The following is a 23,419-nucleotide window of genomic DNA, read 5'->3' as shown; positions in this document are numbered from 1 at the left end:
ATTGGTTCAATAACACGATACATTCAAATCTTTTCTCTAAATATTGCTCAGGAATAATACAAAAATGCAATACTTTTTCATAAGATTTGTAAAGCAGTCCAACTAAACTTTTTTCTATTCCACATATCTTTTTACCACCATCAGTTGTAATACACCTTAGCAAATTCCACTTCCAGTTATACTGAAATAGTAGTGTCTTCTCAACTTCTTCTAAAATTTTCTCACATTTTCTATTTCTTCAGCCAATTCAGGTTCGGCACTGATTCCTCAAATAAACAACTGAGCAATTATTGGTAAAATCTATCAACTCATCAAGAGCCAAGGAAAACCAATCGAAATCATTTAACTTGTTTCTGAATTGACTATTAATGTTGCTCCTATCTTTGAGTAACTGTTCTTAACAAAAGTTTAATAGACTTAAACAAGTTTATTTTCTATAGACCCTTTTCTTAGGCTGCTGCAATCAAATAAAATTAACCCTACCATTGGTAAATGACTTTCCTTGCTTGCCTAACAAATGAGACTTTAAAACTTACTCTGTTTGATTTTTATTTTGTGACAAAATCTTGCTGGGATGAGATACTACATTTGAATTTTTCTGTTAATTTCCATTGAGTTGGGAATATGTATTATGATGAGCATATAAATTTTAACATCAACATATAGTCTATCTGCTTAGCCCAGCTAAAGAGTCATAGCCTAATAAACACAATGTGTTGCCATATAATTCAATAATAAAAATAATACACACTACGTTTTCTTTTCTTGTTTTGACATGATAATTAAATACTGGTAATACTAAAATAAAACGTCGCAGTAGGGAAATATTCCTGGCACGAAAATATTGTGATTTGCAATGTGCCAAGCAGTAGCACAAAGCCATGAAAGTGCCACGTACGGTCTTTGTTGTAACTACACAGTTCTGCCACTGTAAGTGTGAAAAACAGTCAAAGACAATATGTAAATGAATAGGTATGGATGTATTCCAATAAAACTTTATTTATGGACACTGATACTGAATTTCATATAATTTTCATGTATTATGTAAATATCCTTTTAATTTTTAAAAAATATTTAAAAAGGTAAAAACCATTCTTAACTCGAGAGCCATACAAAAACCTAGATGGAAGGCTGGATTTGGTTGTGGGCCAAGGTACACTAACTCCTGATCTATGAAAATATTGAAATCACTAAGCTTTTTAAAAGGAAATGCTAAATAGAGTAACAATGATCCAGGAGCTTAATAGCGTCTAGGAACTTCAGAGACTGTACTCCAGAGGAAGAGAGGTAGTAGATGGTATAATCTGATCAAAACCAGAGATTTTAACGGAAGGAGAGGCTTAAATAACTTGCCAAAGGTTAGAAAGCTAAGTAATAAGTGGCAAATCAAAGTCTATATTAACATATCCCTAAGCAATACCTGGCACATACCTAGGCATTCAATTAATATTTGTTGAATGAATGAGTTAACCAATAAACCTAACCCAATAAACCAAGACCTAATTTTCAATTTCCATATATTAATAGAAGATAGTTTAGAGATACATTAAATAAGAAAGTCTTTTTATAAAATCAGATAAGCTTACTTAAGTACTCCATAAATTGGACTAGAGCTACACAGCACATCAGAATCACATGGGTAACTAGAATCTGTCCACAAAGAGACCTGCACAAAAATATTCAAAGTAGCTATATTAACAGTAGCAAAACATGGAAGTAACTAAAATGTCTGTCATTAGGAGAATGTATAAGCAAACTCTGGTGTTTTCATACAATAGTACACACCAACACAAAGGATGGATATTTATAAACACAATATAGATGATTCTCACAGATCTTAAGATGAGCTAATAAGGAAGCCAAAAAGAAAAGGGTACATACTATTTGAATACATTTTCTTATAAGTTCTAGAGGAAGTAAATGTAATTGATTTGGAAAAAATCAGAAATGCATTGTACTTGGGGACATGGGCCTTATAAGAAGAGAATGACTAAGAAGGGATAAGAGAAAACGGGGAAAAAGGAAATGTTCTATATCATAAGAGGAATATGGATGTACATTTCAATATATGTATATTTTACCTTTAAAAAAATACAATGAAGGTTGTGGGAAGGAAAAAAACGTATGAAGAATCTAAGATCATACTCCTGAGAATGGAATTTTCTTAAAGGGAGAAGGGAGATGGTCCAGGAATTTGTATTTTATAACCTTCAAGATTACATTATAAAAGGAGAAAGAGTTGAAGAAGACACAATTGCACACGAGGAGGAATTAGAAAACAAACAGCAACTAAACCCAAACCAAGTCAAAGGAAAGAAATAATAAAAATCAGAGAAGTAGTAAATGAAATTGAGAATAAAAAAGACAGGAAAAAATCAACAAAATCGACAATTAGCTAGACTGACAAAGAAAAAAAAGAGAGAAGATGCAAGTAAACAAAGTCAGAAAGGAGAGGGGAGACATCACCACTAACCCCGCAGAAATGAGAAGTTAAAAGAAGATAGTATGAAAAACTGTACATCAACAAACAAGACGACACAGGCGAAATGCACAAATTTTTAGAAACACAGACAACCTACACGAACCTTAGAAGAAACAGAAGACCTCCACAAACCAAGCACAAGAGAGAAAACAGTAAAAAAAAAAAAAAAAAACCTCCCCAAAATGAAAAGCCCAAGACTAGATGGCTTCACAGGCGAGTCATTCAAAGATGATCTAATACCAATCTTGCTCAAGCTCTTCCAAAACCCTGAAAAAGAAAGAACACTACACAACAGAGTTGCAACACCTACTCTCCAGTTCATTGGTCTCACCCAGGACAACGAACAAGGAAGTGATGATGGACAACCATCACACCAAGGAACCGAGAGAGTCCACAACTACAAGCAAGAGTCCTCAGGATTGGGGAACCATGGACTAAAGTAGACTTCCTAGTCTAGTATTCTACTATAGACTCATTGTGATTCTAACAATGGAAGAAACTATATCATTGGTGTCGAGATAGTTGCCACTGGAGGTTCTGAGGCAGGAAGAGTGAAAAACAGGTATAATATGGGAGCATTTTTAGGCCTTGGGAATTGTCCTGAATGACAATGCAATGGCAAATACAGGTCATTATATATCTTGCCATAACCTACAGAATTGGATGAGACAGAGTGTAAACTTCAGTGTAAACTTTAATCCATGCTTAGTGGCAATGGTCCAAAATGTGTTCATCAATGGCAATGAATGCACCACACTAATGAGGGATATTGTTAATGTGGGAAAGTGTTGGAGATGTGGGGATCGAGGCATGTGGGAATCCCCTATATTTTTTATGTAATATTTATGGAATCAAAGTATCTATTAAAAAATAAAAATTAAAAAAAAAAAACAAAAAGAAAAAACACGCAAAACTCATTCTATGAAACCAACATCATGCTAATATGAAAATAAAAACATCATTTTTTAAAAACCAATTACACACCAATTTCTCTAATGAATATAGATGCAAAAACCCTCAACAAAATACTTACAAACTGAATCCAAAAACACATTAGAAGAATTACACAGCACGATGCAGTGAGTTTTATCCTAGGTGTGCAAGGATGGTTCAACATAAGAAAATCAATTAGTATAATAAACCACATTAATAAACTGAAGAAGAAAAATCATAAAATCCTCTCGAAAGACAAAGAAAAGGCATTTGACAAAATACAGCATCATTTCTTGATAAAAACACTCCAAAAGATAGGACTAGAAGGAAGCTTTCTCAAAATGGTAAATGGCATATATGAAAACCCACATTGTACTCAACAGTGAAAGACTGAAAGCTTTCCTGCTGAGACAGGGAACAAGACAAGGATGCCCAATGTCACCACTGTTATTAAATATTGTGTTAGAAGTTCTAGCTAGAACTAGCTCTTAGGCAAGAAAAGTAAATAAAATACAACCAAACAGGAAAGAAAGAAGTCAGTCTTTTGCTAGTCACTGATATGATCCTATATCTAGAAAATCAAGAAAAATCCACAACAAAGCTACTAGAATAGACGAGTTCAGTAAAAGTGGCAGGATACAAGATTAATACGCAAAAATCAGTAGTTTCTATATACTACTGCTGAGCCAATGAGGAGGAAGTTACAAAAAAACTCCATTTATGATAGCAACTAAAAGAATCAGATATTCAACATTAAGGACCTGTATTCAGAAAACTACAAAACATTGCGAAAAGAAACCAAAGAAGACCTAAATAAATGCAAAGACAGTCCATGTTCATGGACTGAAAGACTAATTATTTTTAAGACACTGATTCTATCTAAACTGATTTACAGATTCAATGCAATCCCAATAAAAATTCCAACAGCCTTTTTTGTAGAAATAGAAAAGCCAATTCTCAAATTTATTTGGAAAGGTAAAAAAAGCCAAAAAAGTCTTTTTAAAAGCCAATTTTAAAATGTCTTTTAAAAAGCCAAAAATATCTTCAAAAAAGAATGAAGTCAGAAGACTCTCACTTCCTGACTATAAAGCATATTTCTTAGCTACAGTGGTAAAAACAACATGGTATAAAGGTAGACAGATTGACCAATGGAACTGAATTGAAAACACAAAAACAGACCCTCACATATATGGGTCAAGTGACTTTTGACCAGGCTATCAAGCTCACCCAGCTGGGCCAGAGCAGTCTATGCAACAAAATGTGCTGGGAGAAGTGGCTATTCATAGTCAAAACAAAGAAAGAGGATCCCTATTCTCACACCTTTTACAAAACTTAATTTAAAATGGACCAAGGACCAAACATAAAAGCTAAAACCATAAATCTCCTAGAAGAAAATTTAGGAAAACATCTTTAAGATCTTGCGGCAGGCAGTAGTTTCTTAACCCTTACACCCAAAACCCAAGCAATGAAAGAAAAAAATAAATGGGACTTCCTCAAATGCAGCCTATTTAATGGGAGAAAATATTTGGAAATTACATATCCCATAAGGGTTTGATTTCCATGTTATATAAAGAGGTCACTCAATGCAATGATAAAAAGACAAGCAGCCCAATTTAAAATGGGCAAAAGACACAACTAGACATTTTCCCAATGAGGAAATACAAATGGTCAAAAAGCACATGAAAAAATGGTTAACATTACTAGTTATTATGGAAATGCAGATCAAAACTACAATGATATATCATTTCACAGCTTACAGAATGGCCATTTTTTTTAAAAAAAGAAAAGAAAACCACAAGTGCTGGATAGGATGTGAAGAAACAGGAATATTCCTTCACTGTTGGTGGGAATGCAGAATGGTGCAGCCTCTGTGGAAGACAGTTTGGCAGTACCTCAAGAAGCTAAATATAGAACCACCGTATGATCCAACAATCACATTACTAAGATTACATTCAGAAGAACTGAAAGCAAGGACATGAACTGATATTTACATTCTAATGTTCATAGCAGCATTATTCACAATTACTAAGATATGGAACCAGTCCAAGGGTCTACCAATCGATGAATGGATAAACAAAATGTGGTATATACATACAATGCAGAATACTATTCAGCTGTTAAGAAGAAATGAAATTGGGGTGCATATGGCAACATGCATGAACCTTGAGGGCATTATGTTGAGTGTAATGAGCCATACAGAAAGGACAAATATTGTATCATCTCTCTAATATGAACTAAATACAATGAGTAAACTCACAGAGGTAAACTTAACCTTGTTTGTTCCACAGACCCTTTTGCCAGTCAGATGAAAATCACGGATCCCTTACTAAGTTCACACTATACTGTGCATTAGTTTATAAATTATCACACCCGCACTGACATGTCCCCACAAGAAAAAATTTTTTTTTACCCCTCCCTCACCCCGCAGCTTGCTTGCTGTCTGCTCTGTGTCTGATTGCTGTGCATTCTTCTATGTGTGCTCATGTCCCTTTGTTACATCATCTTGCTCCTCCAGCTCTCCGCGGGCACAGGCTGTCAGCTCTCCATTGGCATGGGCCAGCTTTGCCTTCACAAGGAGGCTCTGGGATGCAAACCCAGGGCCTCCCATATGGTAGATGGGAGCCCAACTGACTGAGCCACAGCTGCTTTCTAAGAATAGTTTTTTAATTTCAATTCAAGCTCACAAACCCCTTAAGAAACCCTGCTCTAGAATATAGATTACTAGGAGATAGAATGTGGGCTGAGAATGGGAGCTGATGCTTAATTTATGTAGAATTTTTTATAAATTTTATTGTAAAAGTGTGGCAATGAATAGAGTTAATGGTAACATATAGTAAGTATAACTAACACTGTTGATTTATTAGAAATGTGATTGTGGCTGAAAGGAGTAGTCTGTGTATATAAACTGAAAGGATGCTAGAGAATAACCTAGGGGCTGTTTAAAATAGTGATGTCAGTGGTGGATGAAGATTGTGGTTTATTGTATAAATACAAGAATGTTCTTTTACCAAGAGCTAAGAATATGGTAATATACAGGAATATTACAACTACTGTAACTTATGGATATTAGTTAACAGTAATATTGTAAATTTTTGTAGCAATGGCAAAGAAGATATTCTATCAATTCCCAGGGACAACAATGGGGGGCCTAAGGGACATAGGATTTTTCCTTTTGAAGTAAGGAAAAATTTCCAGAATTGACTGAAGTGACAACAGCACAACTTGTGATGAAAATGAGGGTCACTGAGTGTACACTCTGAATGGACTATACAAAGCATGGGACTATATAACACAGTGAATCCTATGTTGGAAGATGGACTATGTTAACAAATGTGAGAACCTTCTCTCATGAACTATAATCAAATATATAGTACTAATACAGGGTGTTAAAAATCAGGTGGGTTGGGAGAAAATATACCAAATATAAGATATGGGCTATATAGTTAGTAATAGTTGCATGTTGCTATTTCAGTTTGTAACAAATGTCTCACACAATACAAGTTGTTGGTAGTGGGGTGATGTATGTGAGCCCTGTATGAAGATATGCATGTTTGTCTTATAAGTTCACAACTTTTACTATATACTTACTGTTTATGTGTTCATGTATGAATGATATAATTCAATGAAATTTTTAAATGAAAAAATATATATCACTTATGAATACAGATGCAAAGATTCTCAACAAATATGAGCACATCAAATCCATCAACATATTAAGTAAATTATACACCAACAACAATGGGATTTATTCCAAGAATAAAAGGGTGATTCAATGTAGTGAAATTAATCAATGCAACACAGTGCATAATCGAGTGGGGGGAGGGAAGCGGATGTGGCTCAACTGATAGAGCATCTGCCTACCATATGGGAGGGCCAGGGTTTAAACCAAGGGCCTACTGGCCTGTGTGGTGAGCTGGCCCACGCACAGGGCTGCGCATGCAAGGAGTGCCATGCAGGGGTGTCCCCCACGTAGGGGAGCCCCACACACAAGGAGTATGCTCCTCAAGGAGAGCCACCCCAAAGGAAAAGGACAGCCCGCCCAGGAATGGTACTGCAGACATGGAGAGCTGACAAAGCAAGATGATGCAACAACAAAAAAGAAACACAGATACCCAGTGCCACCAAGAACGCAAGTGGACACAGAAGAACACACAGCGAATGGACACAAGAGAACAAACAAAGGGGGCAGGAGGAGCAGGGGCATGTGGAGAAATAAATAGAAATAAATAAATCTTTAAAAAAAAAAAGAGTGGGGGGAAAATATAGTGGAGGTTGTGGGAAGAAACAAGTGTATGGAGAATCTCAGGTCACACTTCTGAGAATCGAATTATCTGAAAGAGGAAAGGAGTTGGTCCAGGAATTTGTGTTTTCTAATAGCTCAACAGGTAACTCTGATTCATACAACCAGTGGACGATGACTCCCAAGATCCCTGCAACTTGAGCATTTAATAAATTTGAAAGCTTAGCCACAGTGGTAACTTTCCTTTCTTCCCCTGTAATTTTTAAGGGGAAGGTGCAGCATCTTATCTGTTTTATATAACTGGGTTTCATGCAAGATTTAGCCTGAAAATCAGGGTTTAACTATCTTTCTACTTAATATTTGTATCACATTTAGCTCCTAATCAAACTCTACCTGTTCCAAACTTTACCTCCCCAATAAGAATTTAAACTGGAGCCCTATCTTATATTTATATATTACTCATGTCTTATATTGCTATATGCAAGGAGGTGCTCTCTCTGTGTATGTGCATGTATTTGTATCTGCTACTCAAGACATACTTTTTAACTAAAATATGACTTAAAGTTGAAATGAAATCCATTATTTCTGTGGTTCATCTAGTGTTACAAAACAGAAAATGGTAAGATCATTTTACACTTTGTTCTACAGCTACTATAAAACAAGTTTCAGTTTAAAAATTTGCATTCTCTATAATCAATCAACACAGTTCCCTATATTAAGCTAAGATAGAGACAAGTAGGATTTTTCTTCATTCAATAAGTTTTAAAGTTAGAAATAAAAGACATGAACTAATAAGTGACAAATGAACAACACTGATAATTAGCACAACTGCTATTAAAGAGGAGGAGATTTGTAAGTGGAGGTTGTTAGAGAAAAAGTACCTGAAGAGCAAGGCCCTCATTCTATTCATCTTGGCACACTTCTAACCCATTCCTTTTTCCTTTTCTTTCCCACCCTACCCAGTGCCTAACTACATAGAACACACAAGCAGCTGAAACTAATTAATGGGTTAATAAATTAACCAAGTGTTCAGACAGGGTAGATTTATAGATGTACCCTGACCTATGAGTCAAATATAGACAAAAACATCACTCCACAAAGAGGAAATCAGCTTCACACCTTATCCACACCAATTCCCTTACCTAATTTCCCTATTTATACCATTACAAGTCTCCTCTGGCACAGAGGCTCCCAGAGACATACAAAACCAGTGGTTTTCAATTGTTTCCTGGAGCCCTAGAATTTTATAATACTATACATAACAGATGCTGTCAGGACCCTGTTTATATCCCCTTTTGGCTGGCTCTAACTTCCAACTGCCAGTTTCTGCATGTCTTTGCCTGAGATCACTCTACCTCAGTGCATTGCAGGCTTGAAGTAGAGGAAAATGAACGCCATGTGGAAGCTGCCCTCAACCAATGATTCACTACAGTTGGTGTATACATACCCCATTTCCCCTTAACCCACAGACAGGATAACTCTGAAGCACTTGTTCTATAATGGCTTCCAGGATTAAGTTCCAATAAACAACAGTGGAAGCTAGCTTTAAAATGCACCCTTTCTGGTATACCTTTCCCTTTCAGACCTCTTTTCACCATTTCCCTACCAGTGTTTCCTAGGACCACCTTCTAAAAAAACTATTTGCATGCAACTCCCATCTCAGAATTTGTTCCTAAGGAAATCCAAACTAAGATACTACCTTAGGAACCAATGTAAGAAAATATGCATAAATTGCAAAATCTTCTCTTAACTGTTTCAATGTATCAAGGTTTGAGGTAGGATTTCATTTAAAACCAGGGTTCCAGGATAAAAGTCTGAAAACCACTGCCCACAATAGTGACACTCTTTAATTCCCATTTCTTCTGTTTAATTGTCATTAAATTTCACCTGTATCTATTTTTCTTTGAAATGTCTTTCATATTCTTCATTCCATTTTTAGCCTTAAATTTTTGTTCACTACTGAATCAAACACACTTTGCTACAAAGTTGGTGGCATTCCTAAGAAATCTCATTATAAAGGCAATTATTTCAGTTAAAGGGAAAGATTGGAATTACTTTCATGGAAAGTTACTTTCCTGGAGGAAAGAATTTTTTAAATAGCCACTTAATTAGATCAGAAACCCAAACTGCTGAGCAAAGAGAAGTAGTAGCTTCAACTCTCAATTCAGCAGAGTAAAGATTTAATGTAAATTTAAAGTTTATATACAATATTCAGGAATATATTTACCATTCAAGAACTGTCATCCAAATGTAAAAACAAATGAAGTGTAAAAGCTTAGAAATTTAAACTATTACCGAAAATACAAAGGTAAAAAATGACTCCAAAATGCTTTATTCTGTTAAAAGAGTCTTACTGTTGTCTGTTTCTTGGCTACAAACTTTTTTCTTTTCAATATTAGAAACCAAGCCTATGCAACATTAGTGTAGACATTGAGTAAATTATTCTGCTAAACAATCTAGCAGAAGTCTAGGTGATCAAACACTGTTTTTGATAGCTAACACCTACCTCTTCCTAAAACAATCATTCTTTTCTCCATCCTTTAGCATCTCATCTCCTTAATAACAGCCCTCAAATGTCTGCTGTCCATTCCCTACAATGTATGAGCATGGCTTCTGGATAAAGCAAGCTCCTACAATTGTCACTGAATCCTAAGATTTCAACATACCTTTCAATTCTGTTCCCATGGGTTCAATATCCATTTCCTCTAATTCTCAGTTTTAAAAAAGGGGGGTAGGGTCTTAGGAACAGACAGGGCAATCCAAGATTTTTCTATAGGGATAATTAGAGTTTCTCAAGGCTTTAGAGTTACAAATATCAGACTCGATGTCATTCCCCACCCTCAATCAACTGGTAAAGAAAAAGCCAGATGAAGTAGGCAAAAACATCTTCTTGGTTGTTAGGAATGAGGAAAGTTCCTCAATTATGTATACACTGTAGGCCTATATAGAGTATTATGTGGTTTCAAATGAAGGCAACAAGTAAGTTGTTGATTCTGTGTTTGTAGTCATTTTATCTTCTCACAAATGCATTTGTCTTTTTAATTTTAAATAATAAATTTACAACTTGGTCAATTCACCCTTGGGTAATAAAATGTTGACTGAATATATTTTCTGGAATAATTTAAAACAGGGGTTCTTATCAAGGGGTTCATAAGCTTGAATCAAAATTCAAAAAAATATTATTCTGTGTGGTTGGTTTGGGTGTGATATATTTATTAAATAATACACAGTACAGTGTGGACTTAGCAAGGGGTCCAATGGTTTTCACCTGACTGGCAAAGGCGTGTGTGGAACAAAAAAGGTTAAGAAACCCTGATTTAAAATGTACACTGTTGGGAGCAAAGGTGGCTCAAGTGACTGAGTGCCTTTCTCCCACATGGGAGGTCCCTAGTTCAGTTCCTGGTGCCTCCCGAAGAGGAGACAAGGAGACACAGAGAGCAGACAGTGAGAGCAGACAGCGACCGCAAACAATGAGGCTGGGGAATAAATAAATAAAATAAATCTTAAAAAAAAAAGTTCATAGGAAACTGAAGTTTTTAAAAACATGTACCCTGAAAGGAAGAATGATTTGTTCATCAGTCATTATGAAACACCTTTATAAGTCAAAATGAAAATGGGTAATGAAATGTGTGTGATGAAGAATCAATAAAGCTGTGTAGAAATTTTATAGATGGATGAAAATATATGGGGAAAAAAGATCTATGAGCTTCTATTTAATTCTATCAGCTTTTCTATACAGCTGTGATCAAGACACAACACAGAATTTTTCCATTAAAAAAAGAAAAAAGTTCTACAGGAAATAGAGAGTAGCAAGTACCTTGTACTGATGACCAAGAATGCAAAAAGCATAATAGATAATACAGCTAGTACTATATGTCAAGCCTATGACCTACAATTGCTTCTTAATGGCATTATGAAGTTAAACTCTCCAAACCATCCAATTATTAAATCCTATATTAGTATTATATATTTGTTCTCATTCATGAGAAAACATTCCCATATTTGTTCAGTTAACCACTGGAGTCACTGTCATATATTGTCCCATGCCTTGTACAGTCCATTCAAAGTGTATACTCACTGGCTCTCATTTTCATCACAGAGTTGTGGTGTCATCACCTCAGTCCATTTTAGAATGTTTTCATTACCCCAAAAGAAAAAGTCCCATACCCGCGTAGGCTCTCCTAACATTGTCCCTTAGTACTGAAATAATATCTTCTTGCCATTGCTGGAAAATATTTCAATGTTACTGTTAACTATCATCCATAAGTTATACTAGCTGTAATTTCCCCATGTATCATATTCTTAGCACTTTGCAAAAGAAAAGTAGTCTTATATTTATTTATTTATATTATCACTGTTACACACTCTCTGTATTATTCTCTAGTTTCCTTTCAATTGATATTTACATTCACAGACTACCCCTTCCAGCCTCAATCATATTTATAAGTCAGCAGTATAAAGACCCACTATAATGTTGTCACCATTAACTCTATTCATTTTCACACCTTTACAATTAACCTTACTAATAATGCTACATACATTAAGCATCAGCTCCCACCCTCAACACACATTCTATTTCCTAGTAACCTGTACTCTACAGAGTTTACCTCTGTGAATTCACTCATTATATTTTGTTCATATTAGTGAGACCATACGATAATTGTCCTTTTGTGTCTCTTATTTTGCACAACATAATACATAATATTCAGTTTTTCTGAATATATTCTAGTAACGGGACTGCTGGCTTCTTGAGGTACTGCCAAACTTGACTAGCTGATATTTAGTTCATTATTTCTGTGTGTGCTTTTGAATTGATTACTTGCGTATCTGTTCACTTATCCTTACACAAAGACTTCCAACTTCAGTATACCCCAGTTCTTTCACCTAGTCTTGACTTCCATCATGTTTCTTCTATAGGTCCCATGCTGACACTTGACTCCCATGCAATACACAAACTAAATCTAATTCATTTTAGAGACATTTAACTTCTGCCTCTTCTATGAAACCATCAATCTGCATCCTAGTTTCCTTCATCTGAACACTTAAAGCACATATTGTCTGTATCACCTATACGGAAATTTGACACACCCTTTGTCAAACTGTGAGTCACTGATTCACATGTTCATCTGCTCAATGACTACATATAATAGAAGGCTGAGACCATTTTAAGATTCCCAATTTATTAAGCTATATACTTGAGACGTTAAAACAAATGGTAACTTTTTTTTTTTTTTTTACTATATTCACCATGGACTAACAGAGCCCATATATTTGGGGTGTGAGAGGTGAATTTTCACACATACAAAATATATACAATTAATTGAAAATAAGGCAACTTTTATTGTAAAGTCTCTGATCCTCCATATTTCAGTTTTAAAACATTCTATTTTAATTTTCTGAGTGGCTTCTATCCTCACAAAACAAAGAACCTTAAAAGTTTTAAAACTATGCTATAATTACATATAAGAATGATTTACTTTTTACTAAGATGTTTTGTTATAGCGTTAAAAGCTTTATTTGTGTTTTATCCATAATTGAAAGTTTAGTATGAATTATTTTGCAGAGGAGAAAGACTCTGGTTACTGAAAGCATCATTAAACCAGAGAATGTCAGTCACAGCAATTTGCACTTCCTTGCTTATTCTTGGCAAGTTCTGTCCACAACAGAGCTGCTGGTTTCAGCCGTCACAAGGCCAGGAGCCCACAGTGCAGACAATATTTTCAGTAGCACAAAAGGTATTCAGTTCCTTCATCCTCTCAAATAAAAGCTAAACTCTAACTAGGTCTGCAAAATTTTCTTTTAACAAGGCTTCTCTAGTGGCTAATAGTTTATAAATTAGGGCTTCGGGAAAAAACACGGGAGAAAGTATTTTTATTAATAACTAAACTATACTGAAGGAAATACAAAGCATTAAGTTAAATCAGTCAAGGGTAAATCAACATTCTCTCTGTCCCATACCCAACTAGTCCAACTAGTTTAAAAAATAATATTAGACATCTGCACACTGATATTCTTAGCAGCATTTGCCAAAAGTTGGAAACAACCCAGGTGTAAATCAATTGATGACTGGATAAACAAACTGTGGCATATACACACAACGGAATATTATGCAGCGGTAAGAAGAAACGAAGCTGTGCAGTATTATGACAACATGGTTGAACCTGGAGGACATTATGTTGAATGAAGCAAGCCAGACAGAAAAGGACAAATACTATATAACTGTTACATATATTGTGTAAATTCATGGAGTTAATAATTATAAAATAGGTCACCAAAAAATAGGAGGAGGATAGAGAATGGAAAGCTGAGGGCTAATCTGTGAATTGGTAAAAAGGTCGTTTGTAAATCCTAGGAAATGAATAGGAATGGGTAAAGCATATCTTGGGATTTCTAACTGGTGGTGCTATTGTATGGGTATGACAGTGGTTGAAAAGGCAAGTCTAAGGTCATGCATATTACTAGAAAGAAAGTTAAAAAACTTTAACATGGAACTGTATAAGACAGTAAAACCCCATGTAAAACACAAATATGGGGATATTGCATTTATAAGACTGTTTTTACAAAATATATATACAAATAGACTAGGGAGAAGGAAAAAGAATAGCTACATTCAGCAGTCGAGGCATAGAGAGACTGAAAAGTGATGAGTTTCGTTTGTTTTTGGTTTATTATTATTATTAGAATAATGAAAGAGCTCTGGGAATGACTGGGGTAATGAATGCACAGTGGGGATACACCGAATACCACTGACTGTACTCTTTGGATGGATTTATGCTTTATTAATATGTAATAATAAAACTGATTTGTTAGAAAATATTATTCAGCTATTTAGCATGGTTGTGAAAAAAGTTTAGAATCAAGAGGATCAACAGGTATTTTCAGGGTTGAAGAATAGTGACTTAGAAGACATGTTTTACAGTGTTTCAAACTATATTTGTATCTTCAGAAATTTATATATCTAAGAAACAGAAGTCTTAAAATTTAAGACTTTATGGAAAAGAAACCTCTAACAAACACGAGTAACTGAATGATTTGGTTATTTCTTCAAATTTCTTTTTATTTCGGAGGGAAAATCATTTCATAAACTTCCCTTAGAGAGATAGTTTCATAACATTTTTCTAATTAAAAGGAAACAGAATTAACTAATATTCTGCTCAGGCCAAGTTCAAAAGTTTTCTATTTGAAACCCAAATCTAGTTAGGTTTTTGGTCTTTTAAAAGGAACAGAGGATGTTTTATGGTGGTAAGCAGCAGCCAAAATAGTAATTATTTATAACCATGTTGCAAATAAATCAGGAGAATGGGCTCTGGAGTTGCGAGGACACAGTATGAGACCTAACCAGGTGAGGACAGGTTATAAGGTAATAAAAGCCTTTAAGAAGAACTGGTAGTTCTCACCACATAACCTCTGAACATCAGTGGCCAGGTGACTCATTACCTGCCCAACAATTTAAAAATGGATATACACATGCAAAATCTTTTTTATTGGGGAGTGGATATAGCTCAAGCAGTTGAGTGTCTGCCTTCCATATAAAAGGTCCCAAGTTCTATCCCCAGTACCTCCTTAAAAAGAAAAAAAATTTATTGCCCGAACTATTTCAATGACTTTTTCTAAACTAAGAGCCTACAAGGAAAAGGAGAGTGGGGAGGGAAAATAAAGTAAGTCATTTAGAGCATTAAAAAAGAAGAGTAAAGGGCAGAATAATAAACAATGGAGAGTAAACATGTGGTTCTACATACATATTCTTAAATAGCTATAATAGGTATAACAGGTCTCAATTATAGCACAATAATATTTTACTAAAGAGTCTAAAAAGAATGAAGAAATGAAGTAAAGAAGGAAAATTTATATCCCACCTGGGATTGAGGGGGAGGGGTAAAGGAGGGAACTGGAAAATAGAACAGAACTGAGTCTCTCCCCAAAAGAAACTTTTCAGTTAAGGAACCAGCATTCCTCTCTACTCCTTTTCTTCTTTTACATGTATTGTCTATAACAAGAGAACTCCTGCCTTTTAGATAGTAATAAATACACAGAAAGTCTAACCCATAACTTAATCCCCGTGACTCTAGTGGGCAAATTAAAAAAAAAAAACCACACACAACTCCCCAAACAGCCAAAAGATATTTTTCTGCTTTTTGGTCTGTTCTCCACACTCAGTGATTTCACAGTCACTTCACATGTTCTCCACAGAGATATTTGAGCCATATCTTGGCTCCATCATCTACTAGATTATACAAATTTAGAAAAGTTTCTTAACATCTATGTGCTTCCTACTTCCTCATCTATAAAATGGGGATAGTAATAGCTCTTCCCTTTCAGTATTCTTGTGAGAATTAAGTGAGATATTTAGCAAATCTTCTAGCATAATATCTGGTACTTAATAAATTCTTAATGAAAATTAATTATCCATCACACACTGCTTAAATTTAAGATACTCCAAGACCTAAAAATCAGTTGTTTTTCCAAATAGTGGGATTGTACTGTGATCAGCACTTTAAAAAAGAATTCACTAGAAAAGAAATATCAGTTTTATTATGAGAGTAAGCATTGTTTTGAAAGTCTTTCTTTCACATACATATATAATCTTTTACTTAGCCTCATACAGCTTTTCATGCTTTCCCTAATTCACCTTTAACAGCACATTTGTCTCTTTTCAGGGCACCAGAGATTTTATATAAAACACTTACAATATTGTGCTTGTTTATGTGCGTGTTTTCCCCTTTAGAATGTACACTCCTAGGAAACTGCCTGTTATATCGCTGTATTTCTGGTACTTGAAAAACACTGAGGGCTCAATAAATTTTTGTTGAATGAATGAAATCATAAAAACCTGGTGTTAAAAACATTTAAGCACTTTCATTTTTATCTGATCAAATTTTACTCATATAGAAATTTACATTTTAAGTTCAGCTATGTAACAAAAAAATCCATGAAGTTTCTCCTTCTCCTACAGGACTCAGAACACTCCCTTCCACTTGAAAGTGATGAATAAATGCTTACTCAAGAAACTGAAATAAGGGATGTGCAAAATGATCATTTAAAAGTAGAACGTCAGAACAAATAAATGCAAGGCACAACTGAAGCCTTATTTAGGCAGACCACACACATTCATGCTTCTTTGTGAGGAGCAAAGAAAGTTGAAAGAAAGTGATTAGGCAGAAAAGTTGCTTCTTAATGACAAAATATCCAAAGATGGATCCCCTTTCACACGAACGACAAGTAAATAACACACTGGGCAGGTACTTGCTTGAGTACTTCATACAGATAAGTATGAAATAATTTAATATTCTCAATATTCATGTATGTCAGCACCACCATTCATAGTTTTACTTAAATGTATCAAATTTGTACAAATTCACTGAACTCTGCTTTAATTTAGTCACAAAAAGGCCAAAACACTGGAAATCAATTCTAAAGAAACACTTTTCACCATTCTTAGAGGATCAAAAGGTGACAGCTCACAAAATCAAGGTTTTACTTATAAAACTTGATTATACATTTGTAAGAATAAAATAAATACAAAAAAAGCTTGCTATAAAATGAGAAAAATGTTTAAGGTATGGGTTCCTTTATAGTAATCTTCTGAGATCTTATCTGTTTCTAAATCAGTAACAATTTGAGAAACATTCCCAATTTTTTAAGATTGCATGTCTCTTGATATGGTAAGCCGTATACACGAATGGGGGGAGAGGGCGGGGCGGGGGGAGAATAGTACCATTACCTTAGGGCTCAGGCATTTTGACTTCTTCTCCCAGACTACTAAGATAGTTTTACCTACTCTAAATTTATTAAACAGCTAAAGGAAACAGCTATTTCTAAAAGAGTCTTCCCTTATTTTAAATGTATATATTAAGTTATATGAAACTATTTCACAGTAATTTTATTTAGCTTGGACATTAAAAGCCAAGTCTTAACAGGATTGATATATTGAAGAAAAAAGATAAGGTGTAATTTATAATCTTAAGAAACAAAACCAACGAAAGTGACAACAAACTGTTACTACTTACTAAAAATTCTTCCCTACATTTGAAAGAGTAATTTTAATGACCCTAGTAAGGGTGTCAACACTCACCAGTATGAATCTTCTCATGTCTCTGTAGCAGGTACTTCTGTATGAAACGCATGTCACATTGACTACATTGAAATGGTTTTTCGCCTTAAAATAATTTCACATCCATAAATTAGTTACTGGATAAAACAACAGTTTATAGCTACTATTTTTGAGAAAAATAAACCTTAGATGCTGAGATTTTGAAAAGTTCCAGCTTATCCACGCAAATTTGATATTATTCATTAACTTAGTAAAATCTTCAGAACTTTCTAAACATCCCTTTAAAAAAATCCTAGCTTCAAACTTACCCTCTCTGCCAAAATCTTCCTTTTAAATATTCTTAGGTTTGCTCAAAGCCAAGAAACTTTCCTGCAAACCTGAAACTCTTCTACTTTAGTACCTTCTCAACATCCTTTTACCACAACACTTTCTTAAAAGAGTAGCCTATTCTAAATCTCAAATTCTTCTCCCATTCATGTTTCAACCTTTACATTCTGCTTTCTTAAAAGTTAACCATGATCTCCTTGCTAAAATATTTACTCCAATGATCTTTTCTTGAAGATCTCTATTCTCTCTGAAGATTTTGAGATTGTTGATGATGGAGGGCCTTCTTTTTGGCTTCTGGGACTCTGCATTTTCCTAGTTCAAACGCCCCCTCCCCACCTCCTTCAATTTATCCTACATATCTAGTCTGTTTCCCCAAAGGTCCATGATCAGTCTTTAGTTCTGCTCTCTAAACTTCATGATCTTAACCATCATTTTTAAAAATTTGATTCCCAAACCTATACTTCAAACTCCACATGACCATCTTACACAGAAAAATAAATGTTGAGAGGCTTTTTAATAGTACATTATTTAATCATTTTTTCTAAAGGAACACATTAAGCCAAGTAAGTGTACCAAGGAAGACTATTTTAATTTTTTACACCGAGGTGTTACCGCATTTAAAGGTTTTATTGGTTTCCTTCTGACACACACTAGGAAATCTCTGATCTGAAATGCCAAATTAGCTATGGTCTTAGAAATAAATGACATTTACAGGAAGATGAAAATAGCAAAGATAATTTTAATGGTCATAGTCCATTTTAATTCAAGAAATACCTGTATGAATGAAGACATGTCTCTGTAAGTGATAGTTCGTTCTAAAGGCAGCATTGCAGTGCTCACATACATGAGATTTAGGGGTTTTCAAACCAAGTGATCCATCCTCATTTATTGTAAGGATCTAGTTTTAAAAAAAGGCAAAAACAAAAGAAGCTTTTAAAATATAATTAAATACTAATTTTTAAAAAGATAATGCTTTAAATCCAAACAATGGTCACCAGAAATTATGAAATATGTTCCTAAATAATCTTGAAAAGAAAGTTAGAATAATATTATCATTAATTGTAGGAAAGTACAATGTGGCCCAGAATGGGTACAAATCACTACTAAAACTTCGAAGGCTAGAGTTAAGATCTCAGCACTCTACCACCACCCCTCCAATGCTGATACCCAATGGAGTCCTAAGTGTTGTCTACTAGGGTGAGCAGAGCTGTTTTCCATTTAAAATCCTTACAAACGCAGAGCAAGAATCTTATGTTTCACACAGGGTCTAAATATCAATTAGTAAATAGAAAATAAATACAATTTAGCAATACGTAGTTGTAAATAAATGAAAAGGCTCTCTATGTACTTACATGGAAAGAGCTCCAGGATTTTTAAGTGAAAAAAAGCAAAGTGTAGAACCCTGTTTATACTCTTAATAACTTTTGTATACAAATAAGTACATGTAGGAATATATATATGTGTGTGTGTGTGTGTGTGTGTAGGTAGGTATTTGCTTGTAATATGCATTAAAAACTACTTGAGAAGAATATACATAAAATATACATAACTGTGATTATAGGGGCTTGGGAACTGGGCAAATAAGAAATAGGGGTGTGAGAAGGGGGGCGTTATACTATACACACTTATAACACTTTTTCTGAACCATATTAATGCTTATCTATTAAACTTTTTTTTGAAGGAGGGAAAATGAGAAAACTTCAATTCATCTTAGAGTATAATTTAGAGTCTGGTTCAGTTCAGGATCTAGCATTTTTATAAGTTCAAAGACAGATCAAATTTAGACACTTTTTATTTCCAAGACTATCAGGCTACTACTACGCACATCCCTAAAAATAATGGTTGGATAAATAAGATGTGAGAATGGGGAAGGAAGACAGAAGACAAATCAATCTTATCTTCCTCAGCTTCTTGAGGTTAAGAATATTATGAGCCTGGTCTGGATAGAAGAGAAGTTTTGGAGTGGGCCTTCATGTATTCCAATTTATCAAGTACCTGTTCAACATAAACAACATCAAATTGCCTCTCTCATCAGACATGTGAAAGGATGAAAATAATAATGTTCCTTTTTTCATTATTGAGGAGAAAAAAAGATGGGATATGATGAGAAGGTAAGAAGCAAAGAAAACTAGAGGTAAAATCAGGGGGAACATGGCAAGTCAAAGGGAGTCAATGTTGGAGGTAGAGGCTTATGGAGTGAAAGCTAAGAAACTGTGTCCAACACAGGGTAAAGAAATTTGAGAAACATCATAAGAAATATAAAGGCTGGTAGAAATGATTAGGGTCTACAAACACACAGCTATGACATCTTCTCAAACCTAGGAGAAAAGGGGAATAGGTAAAGAAAAAAGGCTTTAATCTTTCAAATTGCTTTTTTTAACATTAAATTCAAGAAGACAGTTCAGCCTATACTGTATGTAAATTAATGGTAATTATTATGCAAATTATACAAGGCTTTTGGATTCTGGGCAAACTGCCAGTGTGGTCAACAATGCTTCAAAGACTATGCACTAAAGTCATAGAGGGAAACATTTGGCAGAAGAATGAAGTGGGTGTCACAGCTTCCTGAAGAGAGGCAGTGAGAATGGAAAGTTTCATCTCTGGCCAGTTAGTTTAAAATTTTTTGAAACCCTCCAAGTCACATAATAATATGCAAGCTAACACTGTGCAAAAAGAAAAAACGAATTTTTTCAAACATAATTCAAAATACTTCTAGCATAAAGCAAATAAAAAAGTTGCTAAATATTTTATATACAGCAGAACAAAAAGCATGCCAGTTATTTTTTTCACGTATGTTAATAATAAATGACAAGATCTAAGTGCCAAAATCATGGCATCTCAATAGCTTTCTGTGGCAAAGCAACTGCAAGAAAGGGCTTTGTAGGGAACAAATCTGGCTCAAGTTGCTTTATGTGAAACGGATGTAATCTTTGACTGTACAAAGCCCTTTTATGAAGAGTTAAGGAGTTCTAGGTCATTGTTTTTCTGGCACTGGCAGTGATGCTGTTTTTCATTATGAATTCAAGCCTTAATTCAAGGTGGATTTTATGGATGACTCAACTACCACTGCTTTGTGGAAAAAACAGGTCAAAATATCTAGCATATTTATAAGTTCAAAGACAGATCAAATTTAGATGAGTTTTATTTAATTTTTCTATTTCTTTTTTAAATTTAGGGCAAAAGTAACAAATATCTTTGTTTAAAGGACACAGCATAAAATTCATCTTGCCTAAGACCACTAATGGTCCTAATCTGTAATCTATTTCATATATATGCACCAGATTTTATCTGTTTTATTAACCACTATAATCCCAATGTCGAAGAAGTATCTGACACTCTACAAATGTCTGCAGACATGGCTGCCTGGTGTCTATACCAAACAACCCACAAAAAACATGATACTTTTTGAATTTTTCAAAGTCTTCAGATCACTGAGTAATGCTTTAGAGAGGTGGGCATGCAAAGAATAAAGTCCCTTAGTGAAAAAGAAATAGCCCATTAATGTAGGTTAAATTTTCTTCCTTGGTATAAACTTGGCTTCTTTTCTTGCTCCCCTTTCAAGACCTTTTAGTAAAATCTAGTCTACAAGGTGAAGCTAAGTGTGATTCAGAATATTTTGCTTAGAGATTCAGAATATTTTGCTTTCTTTTTTCCCCATAACATTAAGAATACTGTATCCCCATACAAGTGGACTTTACAATTGAAGAATTTAAGGTTGCAAAATTTAAATTCTAAGGTGCCTGCCATAGAATCTCCAGATACTTCATCTCCTGACACTGCTACAAGAGAAACATGATATATTATTTTAAAAGGCAGATTTTATCAAGAGTGGAGAAATTAGCAACAGTCTAAACAACACTCCAAATACTTGATATTTTACTTACTAATGAAATCAAAGCTGGATTTTATAGGAAAAAAATTTAATACCAAATGGAACTCAGATAAATCTGCTTCCTTAATCTCGAAGTTTACTGTAGATACATATTTTGCTCTGAGTCAAATCTGTTCTCAGCTTGCTATCTACATATATAGTGGCGGTTACCTTAAATAATCTACCAATTTTCATCAGACAAAGCTCTAAACTCTGCCTATTCAATTCAGATTTTTTCACTCCTCAAGGGTCACTGCCAATGAATTGATGGAAACCTGACACCTCTGAATGAGAAAGGTTCTACTCTCTTAAATTAGATATTTATTCCCATTTTATATATATACTACTAAAATTATTAAAACATATTTTAAGATAATGTTCAAAAGTTTCACCATATGATCCTAAATCAATTCAAATCTACTTCTAAACCATCAAAACCCAAAAGGCAACTTAGAGGAGATAGCATTTTAAATTTCTCACCAACTATGTGCTATTTTATTGCAACTAGAGGTTGAGGGATGGGGATGGGATAACTTTTAATACTCCCTTTACTGTTCAGATATAGTAAACTTAAAATTAAAGAAAAGTGCAACTCCAACAACAAAATAACAGAGTCATTCAGAGCAATACCTATCAAGATATCTTGACCATCCTAGTTATCTTTAATATCCCACCCTTGTGTTAGGATCCCACTTTCATTCTTCCAGATTTTTTACTGTTTCTCAATACTAGATTTTACTCATTATCAAATTTCATTTAAGATGGTAAACTTCTGACAGCTCCATACATGAAATTCATAATTAGATGAGAAGGAAATTAAACACAACAATAATTTAAGCCATAAAAGCCATTTACTTTTCTTCAAAGGAAGAGAATGAAGTCCTTCTTTCTTGATCTCAGGGACTAAGTGTCAAATTTAATTTTACACATGCGTTTTTACTTTGGAAAGGTGGGTTTTGCCCTAGCTTATAAATATCAAGATAGTCAATATATAAAAAGGATGTGGACAGCAGCTTTTGATGGTGATAGTTGGGGAGCATTTGATGTTATACTGAAAATAAGAGATTCTGAATTAATGGCAGCACTACAAAGAAGGGCAACTACAAGAATGAGAAAGAAACAAAGACACAGTACTAAAACATGGGCAGAATCCTGTAGCAATTCAGTGTAGGGACAAAAAAATTACAATATCGTCTGAGGTCCACTTGGAAGAAAGGGGATCAAAGAACACACCCAAATCTTCAGCATATCACTATCTGGAGAGGGACTGGGGAAGAAAACGCTCAGTTCTACTACCTGCAATAGTATAACAGTAATAATTTGCATAGAATATACAATAATCAATGTTCAGCACAATAATACAGTTTTAGAAAAAAGTTTCTTTCCTCTTAATACTAAGGCAAAGAAGCATGATATTTTTAAAAGAAAGATTTATATAAAACTTTTTTTAAAAAATTTAAGTGAAGGTTCAATTCTCTGGTAAAGATAATTTACCCGGACACATAGTTCACAAGA

The 23,419-nt window shown here is 34.4% G+C and overlaps 1 protein-coding gene across 7 annotated transcripts in view; it reads right to left on the bottom strand.

The window, feature by feature from the left end:
• Positions 1 to 23,419, bottom strand: part of ZNF148 (zinc finger protein 148) — a 148,750-nt gene that overhangs the window by 33,115 nt on the left and 92,216 nt on the right. For all 7 annotated transcript variants that reach the window (XM_058295666.1, XM_058295668.1, XM_058295667.1 and 4 more), the window contains 2 exons: positions 18,808 to 18,931; positions 17,728 to 17,811 (listed from right to left, as the gene is read on the bottom strand). In XM_058295666.1, the coding sequence (XP_058151649.1) occupies positions 17,728 to 17,811; positions 18,808 to 18,931 (208 nt within the window). The remainder of the gene's footprint in view (positions 1 to 17,727; positions 17,812 to 18,807; positions 18,932 to 23,419) is intronic.

This window comes from Dasypus novemcinctus, chromosome 4, assembly GCF_030445035.2.
Source record: "Dasypus novemcinctus isolate mDasNov1 chromosome 4, mDasNov1.1.hap2, whole genome shotgun sequence".
In the NCBI taxonomy this organism is placed as follows: Eukaryota; Metazoa; Chordata; class Mammalia; order Cingulata; family Dasypodidae; genus Dasypus; species Dasypus novemcinctus.
Note: the sequence above shows the minus strand (reverse complement) of the source record. Positions and strands in the feature narration are given on the sequence as shown.